The sequence below is a fragment of the Echeneis naucrates genome, chromosome 9 (genome assembly GCF_900963305.1).
Source record: "Echeneis naucrates chromosome 9, fEcheNa1.1, whole genome shotgun sequence".
NCBI classification, from domain to species: domain Eukaryota; kingdom Metazoa; phylum Chordata; class Actinopteri; order Carangiformes; family Echeneidae; genus Echeneis; species Echeneis naucrates.
Genome location: NC_042519.1, coordinates 21,706,311 through 21,724,542, shown reverse-complemented (window position 1 = coordinate 21,724,542; position 18,232 = coordinate 21,706,311). Strand labels below are relative to the sequence as shown.

The 18,232-nt window shown below is 43.6% G+C and overlaps 1 protein-coding gene across 2 annotated transcripts in view; it reads left to right on the top strand.

Moving 5' to 3' along the window:
* Positions 1-18,213, top strand: part of col27a1b (collagen, type XXVII, alpha 1b) — a 56,161-nt gene extending 37,948 nt beyond the window's left edge. Inside the window, exons 29-61 of one of the 2 annotated variants that reach the window (XM_029511040.1) lie at positions 427-480; positions 879-923; positions 1,554-1,598; positions 1,777-1,830; positions 2,484-2,537; positions 2,625-2,678; positions 3,277-3,330; positions 3,537-3,590; positions 5,472-5,579; positions 5,677-5,730; positions 5,964-6,071; positions 6,140-6,193; positions 7,411-7,464; positions 8,391-8,447; positions 8,533-8,586; positions 8,700-8,753; positions 8,856-8,909; positions 9,017-9,070; positions 9,213-9,320; positions 9,412-9,519; positions 10,329-10,436; positions 10,520-10,573; positions 12,371-12,433; positions 12,600-12,653; positions 12,755-12,790; positions 13,293-13,310; positions 13,448-13,483; positions 14,307-14,333; positions 14,525-14,590; positions 14,675-14,843; positions 14,934-15,043; positions 15,840-16,058; positions 16,684-18,213. In XM_029511040.1, the coding sequence (XP_029366900.1) occupies positions 427-480; positions 879-923; positions 1,554-1,598; positions 1,777-1,830; positions 2,484-2,537; positions 2,625-2,678; positions 3,277-3,330; positions 3,537-3,590; positions 5,472-5,579; positions 5,677-5,730; positions 5,964-6,071; positions 6,140-6,193; positions 7,411-7,464; positions 8,391-8,447; positions 8,533-8,586; positions 8,700-8,753; positions 8,856-8,909; positions 9,017-9,070; positions 9,213-9,320; positions 9,412-9,519; positions 10,329-10,436; positions 10,520-10,573; positions 12,371-12,433; positions 12,600-12,653; positions 12,755-12,790; positions 13,293-13,310; positions 13,448-13,483; positions 14,307-14,333; positions 14,525-14,590; positions 14,675-14,843; positions 14,934-15,043; positions 15,840-16,058; positions 16,684-16,830 (2,388 nt within the window). In that variant the 3' untranslated portion in view covers positions 16,831-18,213. Of the gene's footprint in view, positions 1-426; positions 481-878; positions 924-1,553; positions 1,599-1,776; positions 1,831-2,483; positions 2,538-2,624; positions 2,679-3,276; positions 3,331-3,536; positions 3,591-5,471; positions 5,580-5,676; positions 5,731-5,963; positions 6,072-6,139; positions 6,194-7,410; positions 7,465-8,390; positions 8,448-8,532; positions 8,587-8,699; positions 8,754-8,855; positions 8,910-9,016; positions 9,071-9,212; positions 9,321-9,411; positions 9,520-10,328; positions 10,437-10,519; positions 10,574-12,370; positions 12,434-12,599; positions 12,654-12,754; positions 12,791-13,292; positions 13,311-13,447; positions 13,484-14,306; positions 14,334-14,524; positions 14,591-14,671; positions 14,844-14,933; positions 15,044-15,839; positions 16,059-16,683 lie in introns of both variants that reach the window. The other variant, XM_029511038.1, reaches the window with a different exon arrangement.
* The last annotated feature ends 19 nt before the right edge of the window (positions 18,214-18,232 follow it).

Genomic DNA, 18,232 nt, shown 5'->3' with positions numbered 1-18,232 from the left:
TTGCTCTGCAAAAGACGTCGTCAGCGCCTTAAAATTTCCTGTTAGTTAATAGTTTGGCTCAATTTAAGAGCCCCAGAATTTGTGACCTTTTCCCAAAGCTTCTTTACAATAGCACCAGCGTGCAGACGATGTGGAAAGATGGGGACAAAGTCTGCACAGCGTGGATTGGGCTAATTCTCAGATGTGAAGTATTTTTAAAGAACCCCAAATCTTTGATTGTGTCTCTCCAGCGGGGGCTAAAACGTAGCACACCATAAAACCAAGAGAACTGCCTCCCCGGCTCTAATAAATGCAAATGACAGAAATGGAGATCGCCTGGCCAGATTCATTGACTTAATGCTTTAAATAACACGCGCCTCGGGTCTGTTAAAGGCCAAGTTTTCCATAGCTCAGCTAATCAGTGACAACTTTTATTCCTTTGCGTAGGGGCCCAGAGGTCCTGATGGCCCCGTGGGGGAGAAGGGGTCAACAGGAGTAAAGGTAAGCACGTGGTCCAAAAGTCCAAATTGACCGCTGACCTTTGATTGATCATTGTTGATTATATTCATTTACCAAACTGTCTCTGGCTCTAAGCTGTCCTAATTGCACACGTCAGATCTACTCCATGGAAATCCAGAATAAACAGGATGACTCCAGCCTTCTTTAATGGACGGGAAAAAAAAGCTGCTTTGTTCAGCAGACTGTAATTATTAACTATTTTTATCTGAAGAACCTTCAGAGGACACTCTATCTACAAATCTAACAACAGAACCTTAAATCAAAGACTTCTAAAATATTGATGGTGCTGGAATGGCTTGGCGGTCGGGAACATTTTTAACTCTGGGGGATTTTTTCTTTTTTAAAAGCTTACTTAACTGAGTTGGATGTTTTCTTCGCAGGGCCCCGATGGCCCACCAGGAAAGCCGGGCCTCCCTGGAGAGATGGTAGGGGAAAATCAGGCTTCTTCACTTTCCTCTCCTAACTGTAATGACATTATTAACTGTATTAACAACAATTCTGGTGAGAGTACATTTGGTCTCGCTCCTTCTCAAGGTCACCCAATAAGAACCTCGGATAAAAGGAGAGCGATGTTGATGCTTTCGTCCTAATGAAAACAAATTTCCCCCGAGATTTCTCATTAAGGCAGAGGTTAGAGGGAAATGCGTGCAGTTTTAATCAAACCGCGCTTGCCGAGCACACAGTCGAATATAAAATACACAACTATTAAAACCCACCACGTCTACTAAAATGTGAAGATTGTGACAATAGCACTGCTTCACCGACAGTTCTCATCGCGTTTCTTTACTTTGGACTGTCAGAGCTTTACTGAACACCTGACCTTCAGTGGATATTCATTTAGTGCGAAGCAGTCTAATATCATTTTGTTGATCAGAAATTCATTTATCAAACTAAAGGTCCAACCATTCTCCGGCTCTCGCTCATGAAATATGAGGATTTGCTTCTCCTCTCTATGCGGAGCTGAACACGTGCGTCAGAACAAACGGCACCATTAAAAACTGTCCTTAACTTTTTATTTTTTATTCAGTTTGTTTTCTTTTGTTGTTCTGCTGCAGGGAAAGCTTGGCGAACGAGCCGAAGCTGGGCCGAAGGGATTTCCAGTAAGTGATTGGGGCTAACAGAGGTCCGTTTTAGGTCAGTCTTGTTTTTTGGTGGAGACATTTTGGGGGAACAGTAGTAGATAAGAGGTACCCATGTGGCTCGCTGCCTCTCCAGCGGGTGCTGTGGCATTTCAGCATGTGTGTGTGTGTTTGTTGTAAACAGCTGTTTTATTTTCAGGGTGTTCAGGGACCCTCGGGACCTCCCGGAGCCAAAGGAATTGCAGGGGAGCCTGTGAGTTGTTTATGTGCCTCCGTGAGTGGATCCTATTTTGGTTCCACAGCTGAATATAAACCTCATTATCAAACAGCTACTGTATGATAATGTTTTCTTTCCTGTTCTGGTTCAGATATGTAAATTTTTTTTGGAAGCTGCAGAATCTCCAAGAGGGCAGAAACCGCAGCGTCTCATTATCAGTAATGATCTGCAGCATCCTCCGTGCACCCTCGTTCCTCGCCCTTGCACAAAAACTTAGAATTTCTACTCCTGTACCTTTTTACTCAGCGAATCCCAGGAACCCTCAGCCTGGTCGAAAATCCCTGAAGAGCCTAATCCTCTTTCTGTTATTCTGTCCAAGTCTCACAGACACAAGCAGAGAGGGAGTGAGTCTGAGACAATGTGATTTACACCGTCTCCTTCCTGGAGAGGCAGCTGTATTGTAGCCTGAATGTGTTTCCATCACTTACAGAAGCTTTGGCTCTGTGTTTTGGAGCCTCTGAGCTCTACAGATTAACTTATCTCCACAAATCCACACTCTTTTCTTTTTTTGCCAGGTTGTCATTTTGTTTTCACATTTTTCCTCCTTTACTGTCACTTTCAGGGTTGTTTGTCCAAGATTAGAAAGCGCTCTTAACCTTTTTATTGATGCCTCTGCTTTGGCACCGCAGGGACCAGCAGGGCCCCCGGGAACGATTGGGCCTCTGGGGGAGATGGGACCAACGGTGAGTTTGATCATGCAGCTGGTGTAAGAACTCCTGCTGACATTTATGTTGGAGCTGAATACCAAATCCTGTCGCTGTTTGTGACAGGGCCCACCAGGGAAGGCTGGAGAGAGAGGACTGCCTGGTGAAACCGGAGGGCAGGTGAAAATGATGATGATGAAAAGCTGCTGAAATATTCCTGTTTATGTTTTTGCAGCACGGAAACTGGCAGGAAATCACTAGATTTCCACACTAAATGGTCACTGTCACCACCTCCTGCTGCATGGAACCACATTTGTGCGCCAGTGCTGGAAAAAGAAGGGAAACGATATACACATCACAATATTCTGTGAAGAATTGATTGTCTTTTAAAACATGTTTTCATTTCAGCAAACTAAAACTTGGTTTTTGCTGCCATTTCTTTTGAAGATCTAAGACCTCTGTGTGTCTAAGCACAAAAACAAGCTTCTCTGTTAGATCTAGTTCGCTTAAATTGGCGTCAGTCAGAATATGTCCTTTGCTGAGCTCATCAGTCTGTACGACAAGGAGGGCAATTGTGCCAAGAAAAAAAAGAAAAATCATTTGTTCGGCACTGAGCTGTGGATATCTGTGGTTAGAGTTCCTGTTAAACAAACAAACAAACAAAGAAATTTCTCATCAGCTGAAATTGTGGAAATGTGAAGCTATCAACCACCATGGAGGAAAATAAATCCAAAGAAATCCAAAACATCACAACACATCATGTTTTCTCCTCTGGCAGGGTGCCATCGGTGTACCGGGCGACACTGGGGAGCAGGGTTTGATTGGCCAGAGAGTGAGTACCCAACAATTTTTCGAAACTCAGTAATACTCAGACGTGGACAAATCACTCGTAACGCGGGATAAATCGGGTGGTTAATTTGTTTTACAAATAAGTCTATAAAATCTATGTGCTTGATACACATCTGTTTTTGCTTCATGTGATTAGTGAGTTTGTGACACTGGAACATGCTGCAGCCATTTTTATGATTGAATTATCAGGGCGAGCCAGGCATCGATGGGGAGGCTGGACCAAGTGGGCCTGATGGAGCCAAGGCAAGTACCCCAAAAAAAAAAAAAGAACAAGTGGAGGTGAAAATTTGAGATATGCATCACTTCAAAAACTGTGTTTCTAATTGTAAAAGCCCATAGTAGATGGGAAAAATATTGACACATTTATTGCTAATTTGAGCATTTTTTTCTTCTATCCTGAAGCTGCTTGTCTGTGAACCCTCCGAACTTCCCCGTTTACTGCAGCAGCTCGCTGTAATTAGAGCAAGATGAGCACTGTTTGTAAGATTTTGCCCTTCGAGCAGTCGGAGCTGCATTGTGTCGACACTCAGTGAAAACAGATAGAGTGGCTATTTTAAGAGCTCAGCTGTCTGCCAAGTGTTGTAATGGAGAAAGAAAAAAAGCTGAGAATGACTGTTGACTCAGCAGAGGTCTGACAGATTTTGGCTTAGAGAAGGTGGAAAGATGTGAGCAGACAGAAGAGTCGACCGAAGCCTCCGTTCAGCTCTACAGGACGTTTTCTGTTAGTTGGGGGACTAAACGACTTTGAGCAGCTGTTGGACAGAAATCGGCTCCTTGGTGGAAAACAGTGAGCTCGAGATGGATTTGCAGCTTTCACTGTTAAATGTTGGAATTGGTGCTTCATTGCCGTGCGAACTGCTGAAATTTGAGCAATAAATTCAACCGATTGTCATAAAAGCATGTTTTTTATGCTAACATGACACTTTTTGGACTCAGTGATTTGTTATCACCTGATTCATTTTTAAACTGTTTAGATTTAGTAAAACAAGCAGGTTGTTACTGTATGTACTGTTTATGCTGTTTTCTTATTCTTTACATAAATATACATTAATGCACATAATATAAAATAAAATAATCTAAAATAACCCAACGAAGTTATTTTGTGTGATGGAGGCAGATGATTTGCTCATAAAGCAGGCGGTGCTATTAGAAACATTAACGTTCAGATATCTTTTGTGTGTGTTTGTTGGCTGACATGAGGACTTCTGGGAGTGGAAAACGTCCAAACGCAGCTCTGATTTATTGAACTATTAAAGGTGTCGTGATATTTCAACCTGTGCTGACGAGGCCACTGTTGGCTGCTGCGGTCTTTTTCGGAGTTCGGTTCGCGGTCCGGCCTTTCGTGGCATTTACACACTTCACTTCACATTTCAGACCAAGAAGATTAAGCAGGTGGACGTCGTGGCTTTCCTTCAAAATGAAAGAATGTGACAGCCAGCAGAATCCAAAGAAGCTGAAGAACCCTCAGCTTCTTTTGGTGATGCTGTGAGAGCACAGGGCACTTTTGGAAAACATGTCAAATCACCGTGACATTCTTCTTCTTTCCAGCCTCGAAATATCTCCAAATTATAGCCCGGTGTGTGTCACCAGTAAATTAGCTGTGCCTTTGTGTCATTCTGGTGACACTAACTGGAACTCTGTGTTTACATGCCCGAGCTGTCACTGCAGAAACCGCCGCTGCGGTAGGACTCTGATGTCGAGCCAGAGGTAGAGCTCACAGCTCTCCTGTCCTGGCCTCGTGTCATTGGTGGCCTGTGAATACTGGATGAAATGAAGGATTTTATTTATAACCTGCCACGCTCTGTAAAACCACGACTCCCACTCTGATCTTAACCCAGGATTGTGTGTTCGTCGGATCGGGTCTGAGGGGACTGTGCTGCGAGGTTCTGCAGCTTTTCTGCTGACGCTTTGTCAGCTGATGATGGGGAATATCATATGAAAACCTGTAACTACAGTCAGATATTTCATTTATTTATTTTTCATGCTTGTCCTGCGAGGATGGTTTTTCTCTCCGAATATTTTATTCAGGTATTCGAGCAGGCCAAAATCCTGGCGATGGTTTCCTGTGATTATGTCAATAAGACTCATCGTGAGCATGTGTTTTTTCACTTGTAATACTCTCAGGGTGAAAAGGGGGATGCTGGTCCAGAGGGCGCTAAAGGAGACAGGGGTGAAATTGGTCTGAAGGGACACGAAGGACCTCCTGGGCCTCCCGGACTGCTGGGTGTGAGGGTGAGTGTCTTGGCAGCCAACTCCGAATTTGATTGAATTCCCATGAAATGGTGGATGTTTTTGTCACCTCACAGCCTTGTTGAATTTTCTTCGTAAGGGTCAAGAGGGTAAACCTGGCAAAATTGGTGAAAGAGGAAAACCTGGAGAAAAGGTTTGTCAGCTCCCTTGCTCTGGGCTAAAATGCAGCTTTCGCTCTCGCGTTCCTGTCAGTTTGTTCCCTCTCACAAAGAGCTGAATACTTCTGTGCTGTAGTAGTAAACAGTGAGGTCAGGTGGAGGTGCTTGTCAAGTAGACTTTCACTATTAAATGTTTGAATTGTCAAACAAACAGCACAGCAGTTCAGGGATGTTTGTACATACCTGCTCATTGATGGATTCCCTCCAGGGGAGCAAAGGTCACCTGGGTCACCTGGGAGAGACGGGGCCAGTCGGTGAGCGGGGAGAGATGGGCTTTGTCGGACAGAAGGGCACAAGAGGAACCATCGGGCCAGTAGTAGGTTCTTTATTGAAGGATTTAATTGGTTGTCGGTGGATGTGAGCTTAATATCCACATTTCCCCAGGGTGCTCCTGGGAGGACGGGCCAACAAGGAAGTGCAGGCATATCCGGCTACGAGGTAAGCACTGATGGAACTCAGTATAGTTGTGATGTCGTCCATTAGCTTTCTGAACTTTTGAACTTTTGGTTGGCAGTTCGCTGGCTGCCATGTTGGTGCAGCAGAAGAGGTCACGCCTGCATGTGTATCTTGTTTTATGCTCTAAATTAGACCATAATTGAACATCATGTTGTTTTGAAAAACCTGGAAGTAGAAACCCAAGACCATGAATTCAATGGGAAAATGTGTACTGAGCTAATACACGAAGTGAAAAGTAGGGACATTTTCCCATAGAATTCAATACGATCTGACTTCCTTTCACAGCCAGGGGAGTCGCCCCACTTGTGGTCATCAGATGGCGTGCAGGTTCAAGGTCCTGCAGGATGGGCTTCACTTTTCAGCGCTGCAGTTTACGTCCATTTTTTGTTTTGTGAATCTTTCTGGATGTTTTTTTTTGAACACTTTGTAGAAAAGTGTCTCAGAGTTCACACAAAGGTCACACTGGACATTGGGGGACACAGTGGAAACTGCTCTTGATTAATGTGTACTTGACGTTGAATGATCGCTGGCCCGTCGGGGGGGAATCCTCCTCTCTGGCACTTGGATGTGTCAATAAACTTTTTAGGTTATAATGTCATGTTTTTATGAAATGCAGATGAAAGAATTTTTCCTTCCTCTCGTGTAGATTTTTCTTTTTTTTACATAGTAAATGTCTTCATTTCCCTAAAATATGTCCCCTGACCATTAAAAGGCAGAAAGTAGGACTATTGTTTCTAATCGTCAGTTGGCCTTAAATGGACCGAGAAATTAAAGATAAAAAGCAAACGACTGTAAAATCCAGTCATTTGGTTTGTGTTTCTTTAGCTGGCCAGGTCTGCCCACCCCTCCCCCCCCTCCGGGTCCTCTGATGGTTACAGCAATAACAATGAAGAATACACTCCGTGTTTGCCAGATAAAATATGGGACTGATGAATAAATAATACAACTGGTTTAAGTTTGACAACACGAAGGAAGTTAAAACATCAACACTTCACACGGTAGATTCAGGATCAGACGGCGCTAACAAATTGATTACTGCAGGTTTAAGGCATTCTTCACAGCAGCAGAAGATGAAGTGTTGATGGAGGACACTTAACGGCGTCATCCTCTTTTATCTTGAATATAATTGGTCACAGTGAATGCTGCGGGGTGACAGCCCAGAAGTAAGACAGACTCACAAACTCTTTGTCTTGTTGCAGGGTCACATGGGACCACAGGGCCCGCAGGGACCTCCTGGGCCAAAAGGTGAAAAGGTACGTCCTCAGAGTGATTTGCTTGTTCAGGTTGTTTGATGCATTGCGCCTTTAGTTACTTCAGTTTATACCTAATTTGTGTTTCTTCCGTCCGTCTCGTTCTTCTTCTTCTCCCTCAGTGTGATCGACGATATAAACCAGGACACATCCAATTATCTCAGCGCCGTCAAACGTATATAATTTACCGAGCACCTGGACCCTTCTGGCCATAGTTTTGGGCATATTAGCCCCATAATTTGTTTTTATTTGACAAGAGCAGCACACAATGGAGTACACAGCAGCAGAGTTTAGTGAGATGCTCATTTGCATTTTTTCATTTTTTTTTTTTTTTGTCTCTGGGTAGGAGCCATCTGGATGTGGATATTTGTTATTTTCTCTTTGCCAATATCCTCCAAATAATGGCTCCGCTCGCTCTATAATTAAAATCAATATTAGCCTATCACACAGGTCATTGCAAAATTTATGATTGTCAATTGAGAGAGCCAGGTAACACTGGCGCCGAAGCATGCAGCTGATGAGTAGTTATCTGTATCCGTTATGTAACACATAACTGGCCTCTTTCGCTCGAGCCCTGGGCATAACCAATTATCCCTCCGACTTTTCCATGCCTGCTGAGCTCCTCTTTTATTTATTTAATTTGTCACATGCACAACACATGACTATTATAATCATATACGCCCGTGGTTATTGGTTAACAAATTCCATAAAGACCCCGGAGCAGCCGTTGGGACTATTTATGTGAAATGGGATCATTATGGGTAATAGTGAATGTAATGATTTGCCATTCATGTGTACAGAGCAGGCGATGTGTTTCCATCGTTATATTATTTCAAACAAGATCTGCATTGATTCTGCGCAGTCCCTCGAGTTTTAGGGAAATGCCATTGATTGCGGCTGCTTTTTTTTTTTTTTTTGCTTCTGCTTAGGGTGAACAAGGGGACGACAGCAAGGCAGAAGGTCCTCCTGGTCCTCAAGGTGACAGAGTGAGTTTCTTACATGTACCAGTTTGTTTCTTTTTATTTTTGTCTGTTCTGGACGCCGTATAAATGAACCTCCGTGTGAATCCAGGGCCGTCCTGGAGACAGAGGAGACAGAGGAGAGCCAGGTGACCCCGGACACATCGTAAGTAAAATAATCAAAAACAAACTGACATGTTGTCTGCTTTTGTCTTCAGGTATTGTGTCAATCAGGGTTATATTCTAAAACACTCAACTGCAGAAAATCCTATTTTCCAGGGTCAAATGGGTTTTGATGGAAAGAGAGGTGAAGCCGGTTCCCCAGGGCTTCCTGTAAGCATCCCATTTATTTCTCCACTCTGATATGCAGACACAATGTCAGACTTTGCAAACACAATCTGTATAATTCAAATCAAACAGTGATGATCATTTTAGGGACATCCTGGGCCGACGGGACGGCCGGGGCTGAAAGGATCCAAAGGTGAACAAGTAAGGACATAACAAACAGTGGCAGGACTTTGTTGTGTGAGAAAACCGGACTGTTACTGTTACATAACCGTGTCGAAACTGGGCAACATGAGTACTTTATGCTCCAGGGTCGGAAAGGAAAACCGGGGGCAGCAGGCGCATCTGGGACCAAAGGACCACCAGTGAGTTCGACGCATCTCTTTCCTGCGTAGCGCTGATTGACAAGCCTCTGATATCGGCCCATCTAAATAAACACTTAGTCTTGGCCTAAACCATTTTAAATCATTTCAAGCTTTGAGATGAAGCTCTCTGATTGTGTTTAAGGGTCCAGAGGGTCCTGCTGGTCCACGGGGCATCGTGGGCAGGGAGGGCCTCGAGGGGCCACCTGGAACAGATGGACCGTCTGGTGAAGATGGAAGGAAAGGAGTCAAAGTAAGGAGAGTGCAATGTTTCAGATAAACTTACCTCATAAATCAGCACTGATCATTTTTATTTTTATTTTATTTTATTTTATTTGTATCAGGGGGAACAAGGAGCAGATGGAGAGCTGGGCTTGGTTGGTAAACCTGGAAAACAGGGTAAACCTGGTGTGACGGGGCTTCCTGGAAGTCAAGGCCCGTTTGGAGCGAGGGTGAGGACAGTGGGGAGACAATCTGCACCACTTAAAGAAAGTTTTGATGTAATGCACAAACAATCTATGCTAAATTATGGCATAAGCGTACAATGCCAGCAAATTTACTGCCAGCATAACATGGAAACTGCCGGCTACGCTTAATATGTCGGAGCTGATTCCCTCGGCACCGTTATGCTGCCTTTATATTTCGACCATTTTGTGATCTCAAAGGCCAAAATCTGCACAAAGACCTCATATTCAGTGCAATAATTTCAGGAAATGACTGCTGCAAAATATTAATGAGCTGGCACACTGATTTCCACCGCCTTGCCAATTTTACATTAAATTTGCATACGCGTGTCTGTGGAAACACAGACGGCATTCGTTTATGGGACCTGTGCTTTTGGGAATTTGGATTTGACCTCACTGCCTCTGGTTTGAGCGGTGGGCTCTGATTCGACCGCGTACGGTTAAATTAACACGCAAACATGTATTGAACCTGCAGTTTGTTTTGAGGAAAAGTGTACTTTGGTTCTTCTGCATCCTGTGATAATGAAACTTTCAAATTCTATATTAAGGGGCACCCGACTGATGTAGGGGGCAAAGCTCCAGCCCAGCTCCGCTCATATCCATATTCCTGGCAGTGGCTCTTAATTAGTGAGCGGCTCCACTAAATGCAGTACGCAGCGTCCATGGTGGGAAAGCGGTAAACGATGATGAGCCTGTTGCTGCGCAGATGGCTTCTACTGCTGTGTCTGCTGCAGGGGTTCTTCAGAGCGATGTGAGGAGGATGCTCATGTATTTGTTTGTTTACATGTGCTCTCCAGGGCGAAAGGGGTCTGCCAGGCCACGCCGGAGCACCAGGGAGAAGAGGCTCTGTCGGCAGGATGGGACTGCCAGGAAAACAAGGGGACCAGGGACCAAAAGGCCAACCAGTGAGCGCCGACTTGCCGGAATAACTTATTTCGGTTCCTTTCTGTGAAATATTAACACACTTTCCCATCTCTTTGTTTGTCAGGGAGATTCTGGTGAACAAGGATTTCCAGGGGTGTTTGGTCTGTTTGGGCCGAAGGTACGCACTCACACAGCTCCACTCACGACTGAAATAATCTTCACCTCGCAGTTCTTAACCCTAAAAGACAAAATGATTCAAAAAGTCAGTTTTGTGAAGTTTAAATACCCCAAAGTGTCTCGAGGTGCACAACGTAATATTAGCTTCAGTAATAACTGGTATGAAAGCTGTTGGGTATTACGATAACATGCCCCAGGATAACATCTGCTCCACCATAAGTCTGCACTATAGATTACTGCCAGCTGAAGAAACAGAGTCTGACTCTTTAATTTGAAACCCCGAGAGAGACGTTGGATATTTTCCCACAGTGGGAGTCCAACAGGAGCGTGAAGCAGATGAGCCTTGTGTTGGTGTTCAGTGGACTTTATAATACTTCTCTAACTCTGAAGCAAAGTGTGGCGGTGAAATGAGTTAATACTGCAGAAATAAAGGCTGCAAAAAAAGCAGAAAAACAGTTTTAGCATCCTGTTTTAGGGCATAGCTGTGCTGATTTTAATGGCAACAGTATTGGCCTTATCCGAAATAAGAGGAGAGATTAAGCAGTTTACACTTGTTTGTCACAAAACTTTCCCACTTCCCTCAGAATTACTACATCAGTCAAACATCTTACTACATAAACAACATGTATGTAGCAAAAACACAGCTGCTCTCTTTATTTTGACTGCCGTGTCGGGCTGTGATTTAAAGCGGTAGTCCGTGTTCCATGAGCAGATGTTTAAGCATGTGAAGCCATACTGGGCTCGCTCATTTTGTTTCTGTAGTGTATATAACATCATCGACAGCTCCACCCAAACGTCTCTGACTGGGCATTTCAAAGCTCGTTTTTGGGTTTAATGCTCTCTCTCTTTGTACAAGTGCAACCGGACGGCAATAAAACAAATACTGACCCAAACATGCCTGTTTTTTGGGGATGTAATGCATTTTTAATTAGCCAAGTCAGACTAGCTACGAGCAGCACAGCAGCACAGACATCCTCAGTCTGAACCTGCCAGCCGGCCTTTCAGTGCAGAGCTGTGTGGGGTTAGGGTTCTCCTCAGGCTCGCAGCTCCCTCCTGCAGTCCGCAGACTTGCAGGTCACGTTAATTGGCAACTCGAAGATGCCTGTAGGTGCGTGTGACTGATCATCTGAATGTCAGCGCTGCGACAGACTGACCACTCGTCCAGACTGTCAGCCCGTCTTCTCACAGCGTCAGCCAATGAATGAACACGTTGACAGGAGCTCTTATATGCTAAAACAATTATTGAATTCTACAAGTGAACAGAAATCTGATTAGAAGCAGAATACATTTGATAACTGTTCAAGAAATATGAAGCCAAACAGCTAAAATTCACTAGATTCCAGCTTCTGATGAGTTTATTTCTGCCTCTGTCCACTGGGACAACACTTTAAAACACAGCAGAGATAAATAAATAACCCCAACCCAAATCCTTCAAAGTGTTTTATTTCTCTTTCTTAAAATTAGTGTTAGCTGAGCATTGAGGATGACTTAAAGATTCAGCATACACACCTTGACGGTAAATGACGTTTCTCTGGTAATGGACTGGGAGTCAGTGAATTTTCTTTCCACCACCTAGTGACCATCAGAGAAAATACAGTTTAGGACATCACTTATTGATTAGCTTCTGGAGCATTTAACATCCGTGTTTGCTCTTCGGCATCAGCAGAGAAATTAGCCACTGAATCACATCCTCATTGTTCCCGGCAGAGGTCAAAGAGGTCATTTGGTTGTTTATTGCTGGTTTGCACTCCAACTCACCTTGTAAACTCATGAAAGACTATTGATTGTGTGTTTCCAGGGACCTCCAGGAGACGTCGGCCCAGCAGGGATCCAGGGGCCAAGAGGGCCTCGTGGTTTGATGGTAAGATAAAGATTGATAGTACTTTGATAAACTCGTTGCAGTTTTTCAGCTGATGTCAGGGCGCTCATCTCTCACAACTTGCACACTTGGCGTGAAAAATAAGCGCTGCTTCATCAGATGCTCCATCATGTGTGTTCTCGGTGACTAACATGGCTCTGCTTCCCAGGGTACGGAGGGAGCTCTGGGCCCCGTTGGCATCATTGGCCCCGGCGGTCATCCTGTACGTACCTCATATATCTTCCAATCTGCCAAGCTTTATGTGACTTCCCTTGGCGTTGTGGCAGTGATGGAGTGATGCTCTCTCTCCTCTCTCTCCATCAGGGACCCCAGGGTGACAAAGGAAGTCGAGGGGAGACGGTGCGTGACGCTGTATGATGAATCTTTTTGGTCTATACTGTGAGCACAGAGTCGGATACTTAGTATGGAGACAGCGCAGCACTCGGCCTGCTTGGCCCTCAGCACTTTTCATTTCCTATTGTACTCCACAGTTTGTTGTTACACTCACAGTAACACTTAGCTGCTGTGGAATTCGTGTCAGGGTGATAAATGTCGGCTCCATGCCCATCTCAAGCTTTTTTTTTAAAGAGGTTTGTTGAGTGCTCATACGCGGGTGTAATTCACGAGCTGGCTTTGAAAACGCCGACTCTCATGCACAGGTTTGCAGTGTGAAAATAGGATTTACTGCACAAAGAGGAGATTTGTGTAAGATTTGAGTGTAGGTTTGCAAAGGAGCAAGCGGGTAGATCAATAAAGTTTGGAATTGGTTACACAAAGACGGCATTATGCAACACATGATGGAGTGCTATCTGTTCTCAGACTGATTTTAATATTGACTTCTTTTTTCTTTGATTTTAATCAGGGATTACAAGGACCAAGGGTGAGTAATTATTCATGTCTTTTAGTTTCATCACTACTTTGTACAAGAAGAAACAACGTCATCTCTTGATCATCTTTTGCAAAGTCCAAGTTATAAATTATGTGAAACATAATGTGGCTATGTGGTTTGTTTTTCAGGGTTCTCCTGGTCCTCGTGGACCTCCAGGACCACCAGTGAGTTACTAATTTTTTCCCCAGATTGAAAAAGACAAATTTAGATGCATAAGATTAGAAGAAAAGACATGACTGAGTGTTTTATTTTCAAACAAGCATGAGACTCTTTCTTTCTGAATAGTTGCCCTTTGCTCATCGGAAGCTGAACTAGATCAAGATCAAGTGCAGCTTCTTTCCGCGGCAGCACTGTAATTGATTTACTGTCTTGTAACAGTTCAGACGGCCCGGTTTTCAGACTCTGGGCCTTGATAAGAGTGGAAATGAAAACACAAATGAAAAAGAGAATATATGAATAGCACAGAGTTTGTCTTTTTGTGCTTCTGCAAATCTGTTACAAGTAAAACTATGAACCAAAGTCAGATCGTTTCATTAGACACTGTCAGGATGTAGACCAGTGATTGTTCATCTCTGCTGGTGGATCTAATGAGACCTGTCACGGTAATTAACTGGGAGTGTTTTTCATAATTCATATCCCACAGCTCAATTTCAAATGCAACACGCAACTGTGGCTGTGTCAGTCTGCTCAAAAATAATTTCAAGATGAGCAACTCATCCATACGTCGACACCCTGCAAGGACTCGTGAGCACGTCGAGTGTGTTTTTCGGAGGAAAATCAAACTAGTTACGGACCTGCTCATTTTCCACTGTGATCTAATTCAAATAGCTGTTAGCCAGCGACTCCACTTTAAATGCTTCATTTCCTTTTCCACTGTGTTCATAATAGTTTTGGTACATACATGAATAATCTGCCACCAAAAAAGATAGTAGTAAAAATAACAACGCACAGAATGAAAATAATATTGTTTTTCCCTTTGGTCCTCAGGGTCGGCCCAGTTCTGCTCTCTCACTTGTGAGTATGTTCTCTCTATGTTGACAGTGGAAGGGGATTTTTTTTTGGGGGGGGTGAAGACACAACTCTCGATTTAAAAAAAATCCGATCTATATTTTACAATCTGAACTAAACTTTACTAGATGACTCACTTACTGGTCCAAACTGAAGTTTTGGAGGTTTCCTAATTCCCTCACTGTCTTCTTTGGTAGAGAAATGAGGCTCTTGGTGCTGCCTTTCAAGTCCTCATTGATTCACACACGGCATTGAAGCAAGAGGTCAGTCTGGAGGGAAACAATGTCTTTTGTGTTGGAGAAATTTTTAGAGCAAGTTGGTAAATCCATTTTTTATGTCCAAAGCAGAGTTATCAGAGCATGGACCTGCCCATGTTAGACCAGGGTACAGAGATTTTCAAGACGCTGCAGCACCTCAGCACTCTGATCCAGAGTTTAAAGAACCCTCCGGGAACCCGTTACAATCCTGCCAGAATCTGCCGGGACCTTTACAACTGTGAGCACAGGCTGTACGACGGTGAGGACATTTTTATACCCGTCCATCTTTTCTGGACAAAAAATTGCTTGTTTTGATTGATGGGCGGCGTGTCCTCCTCTGCTTTCGCAGGCACCTACTGGATCGACCCGAACCTCGGCTGTGCTGCCGACACCATTGAGGTGACGTGCAACTTCACTGCTGGAGGACAAACGTGCCTGAAACCCATCACAGTATCCAAGGTGAGGAGTCTTTATTTAGTCACTCGCCTCGGCTGGAGCAAACACACTATAGAATTTAAACACATAACATTTAGAGAGATAAATTCACTGGACAATGCTGTGCAGTCTGGGGCGCCTGGATCCTGAATGTTTTCCTCATGTTGTCTCGAACAGGCTATCTCACAAAGTGGCGAGGCTTAAAGTTAAGATAATAAATGAGCACAGCTGTTCAGTTTCTGGCGCTATACAGTAAACACTAGCACTACTTGGATGGATAAAGCATGCAGTGAATCTTAAGATGTCCTATTTAGCCTTGGCTGGACTTGGCCAAGTCACCATCAAAGGCACATTCAGCTGGCAAGAAAAGCTCAAGAGGCTTAAACTTCCCTTCATCATTTCATTCTTTTCTTTTGGTTTTATATTTCAACCCTTCAGTTCAACAATATATCATGGCCAGACCCAAATCCTGAATTAACTGTAAAAAAATTAATCCCACAATTGTATTTAAGAGCAAAATCTTGGATCCAGATGGAACTTGGTCTAATTTTGATCAGAACTGCAGCGTTATCACTTCCTAAATTGAACTGAAGTTGTTTTATTTCTGAGATTAAAACTTGCACAGCCCAGTTTGAATGTTTCTGAACAATCTGGTTTTAAACTAAATGCACCCAAATGTATCAGTCATATTGTGGTTACATCTAAAATAAATGGTCAAAACAATGTAGCGTCAGCGCTGTGAAGAGGGAACCAGGTCGGAGTTAGATATGAATAAACATCCCCGCAAAGTAACTTGGCATAAAAACCCGTTGTCTCGCAGCTGGAGACGGGCGTGGGTCGTATCCAGATGAACTTCATCCACCTCCTGAGCACCGAGGCCGTGCAGCACATCACCATTCACTGTCTGAACACGCCTGTGTGGGCAGCAGGACCTTCCCTGCAGCCTTCGGACCGGGCCGTGGGCTTCAAGGCCTGGAGCGGCGAGAAGATTCAGGCGGGAGACCTTCTGGAGCCGCTCATACCCACCGATGACTGCTGGGTATGTCCTGCCACCAGCATAAACACACTCCTTTGGTCCACAACGTTCAACATTCAAAATTGTTGTCAAAGAAAGGCGGCAGTTATCTTAGTATAGTTAGTATAATGGATGCACAGCAAGTTTTAAAAAAAAAGTTTTGTTATTAATCATTTCTTGGCTGATCAAGCTGAATCCATGACTTTGCTGGTCGACTGTTTTTAAAACCGCAGCAGCTGCTGCCAGGATTTATGCTAAGCTAATTGCCTCCTAGTTTTGGTTTAGTCCAAAATTGAACATGTTTTGTGCCTGCCAGCCATGCAGACAGCTGGTGCCCCAAAGCTAACAGAACAGAGGTGAGTGGATTTTTATTCAAGGTGCCAGTCCTGGAGAATCCACAGACCACATTACTGATGGTTGTTCTTTGGTTGAAAACAGCTCCCCCCGAGGTCTGTGGATTATTAAGAATAATTGGAGATTTGTTTGTGCAAAAGCAGATTCTTGTTGATAAAAAAAAAAAAAGAAAATCCAGATTTTTAATAAAATAAAATCCCATTGGCCTCTGTTGAGGCGGGAGGTCAGCAGATAAAGTGGTTTTTATTTTGGTCTTTCATATCATCACATCATGTAACACACCTTTCACTTTCAGCTCAAAGATGGCCGCTGGCATCAGACCCACTTCATCTTCCAGACCCAGGACCCAAACTTACTCCCCATCGTGGACGTGTACAACTTACCGACGGTGGAACCCGGAGGACACTATCACCTCGAGGTTGGACCCGTGTGCTTCTTATAAGGCCCCATGCAGGGGCCGAGAACTCTTCTTTCTCTCTACAAAATATGCTTGGACTGCAGAAACTGGAGGGGGCGCCAGAGAAAGAGGGCCCGTTGGAAATGCAGAGATAAGACTTCCGGCACTAATCAGCCTATGGAAAATAATAAGCTCCTTCTTCAGAGACTTGTTTGTGCGATACAAGATCTGAACGCCCGTTTTGGAAGTAACGTCTCTTCTGTCATCTCTCAGACCATGTTGTACCATATTTTCTTCACGGTCTGACACCTGATTTTTGCAAGAACGTGAAAAGTCTTTCCGGAGATCTGTACAGAAATATGGAACATTTACACCCACAAGTGCAACAATTCCTATTTTAATGTTGGAGTATTATTTATACATGTATATGTACTGTATATTTTAATATAAAGTGCAATAGTTATTGTTCCACAGCCTGTAGGCATGTACAGCACCAACATCACATCACTCATTCAGGTAAACGGCGTGCCTCAGACACACAAGCACGCTGCCGCCAGGTCAAGATTTCTTTGAGCCTCTACTAACTTGCCCGGTGCTGAGGGAGCCCACATTTCTACAGATATCTTCACACAACCAACTGCTGTGTGGTACTTTCCACTGTGCGTAGCGTTAGCAGAGAAAAGTGTGTCCAGATGCTACCTCGTACTGCACCTGGAGTCGTTCGCCCCGGTGTGACCCGGCGTGACGCGGAGGTGACAGCTGGTGCTGCAACAGTCGACACTCGAATGATAAAACCCTCGTCAGTGCTTCACAAAAAAAAGGGAAGATTGTTAACATGCAGGCCAAATTCATTAAATTCTATTTTTCAAGGTAGCATTTTAACATTTTCAATATTCTTTGTACGAGTCTGACACTATAAGTTAAGATTTTTTTATTTTTCAAAATGTATAATTATGCAACTCTTATCTACGGTGGATTCTATTTAAATATTTAAATTCTCACAAGCTTTACAGTTCAATCCAGGCCTCATTTGGAGCTTTAAATATTTTTCAGTCTGAATTTGGTTGTTTTTTTTTTGTTTTTTTTTTATATAACATTGTCATGTCTCACAATCCGCTGTCTTTTAGGACGTCACCAGCATTTTTAATTACTGTTCATGCATTTGTCACTAAAATGTGCAGCAGTGAAGGTTGGTCCTGCCAATCTACAAACTCAGAGGATTTCTCACAATAGACAACATTAAACTACCACAGCACACAAGCTTGCAGTGTTTGGTCTGTGCAGACATTTTGTGCTGTGTGAATGAAGTCTAATGACTAAACAGCTAATTCAATAAATGTCTAAAACCTTTTGTTGATAAGCAGCTTTCTTTCTTCTTATTCATCAAAGTAAACTTCATAGCAAACCCAGATAATAAAATGCATTTAAACTGCCTGCTTGTGGGAGT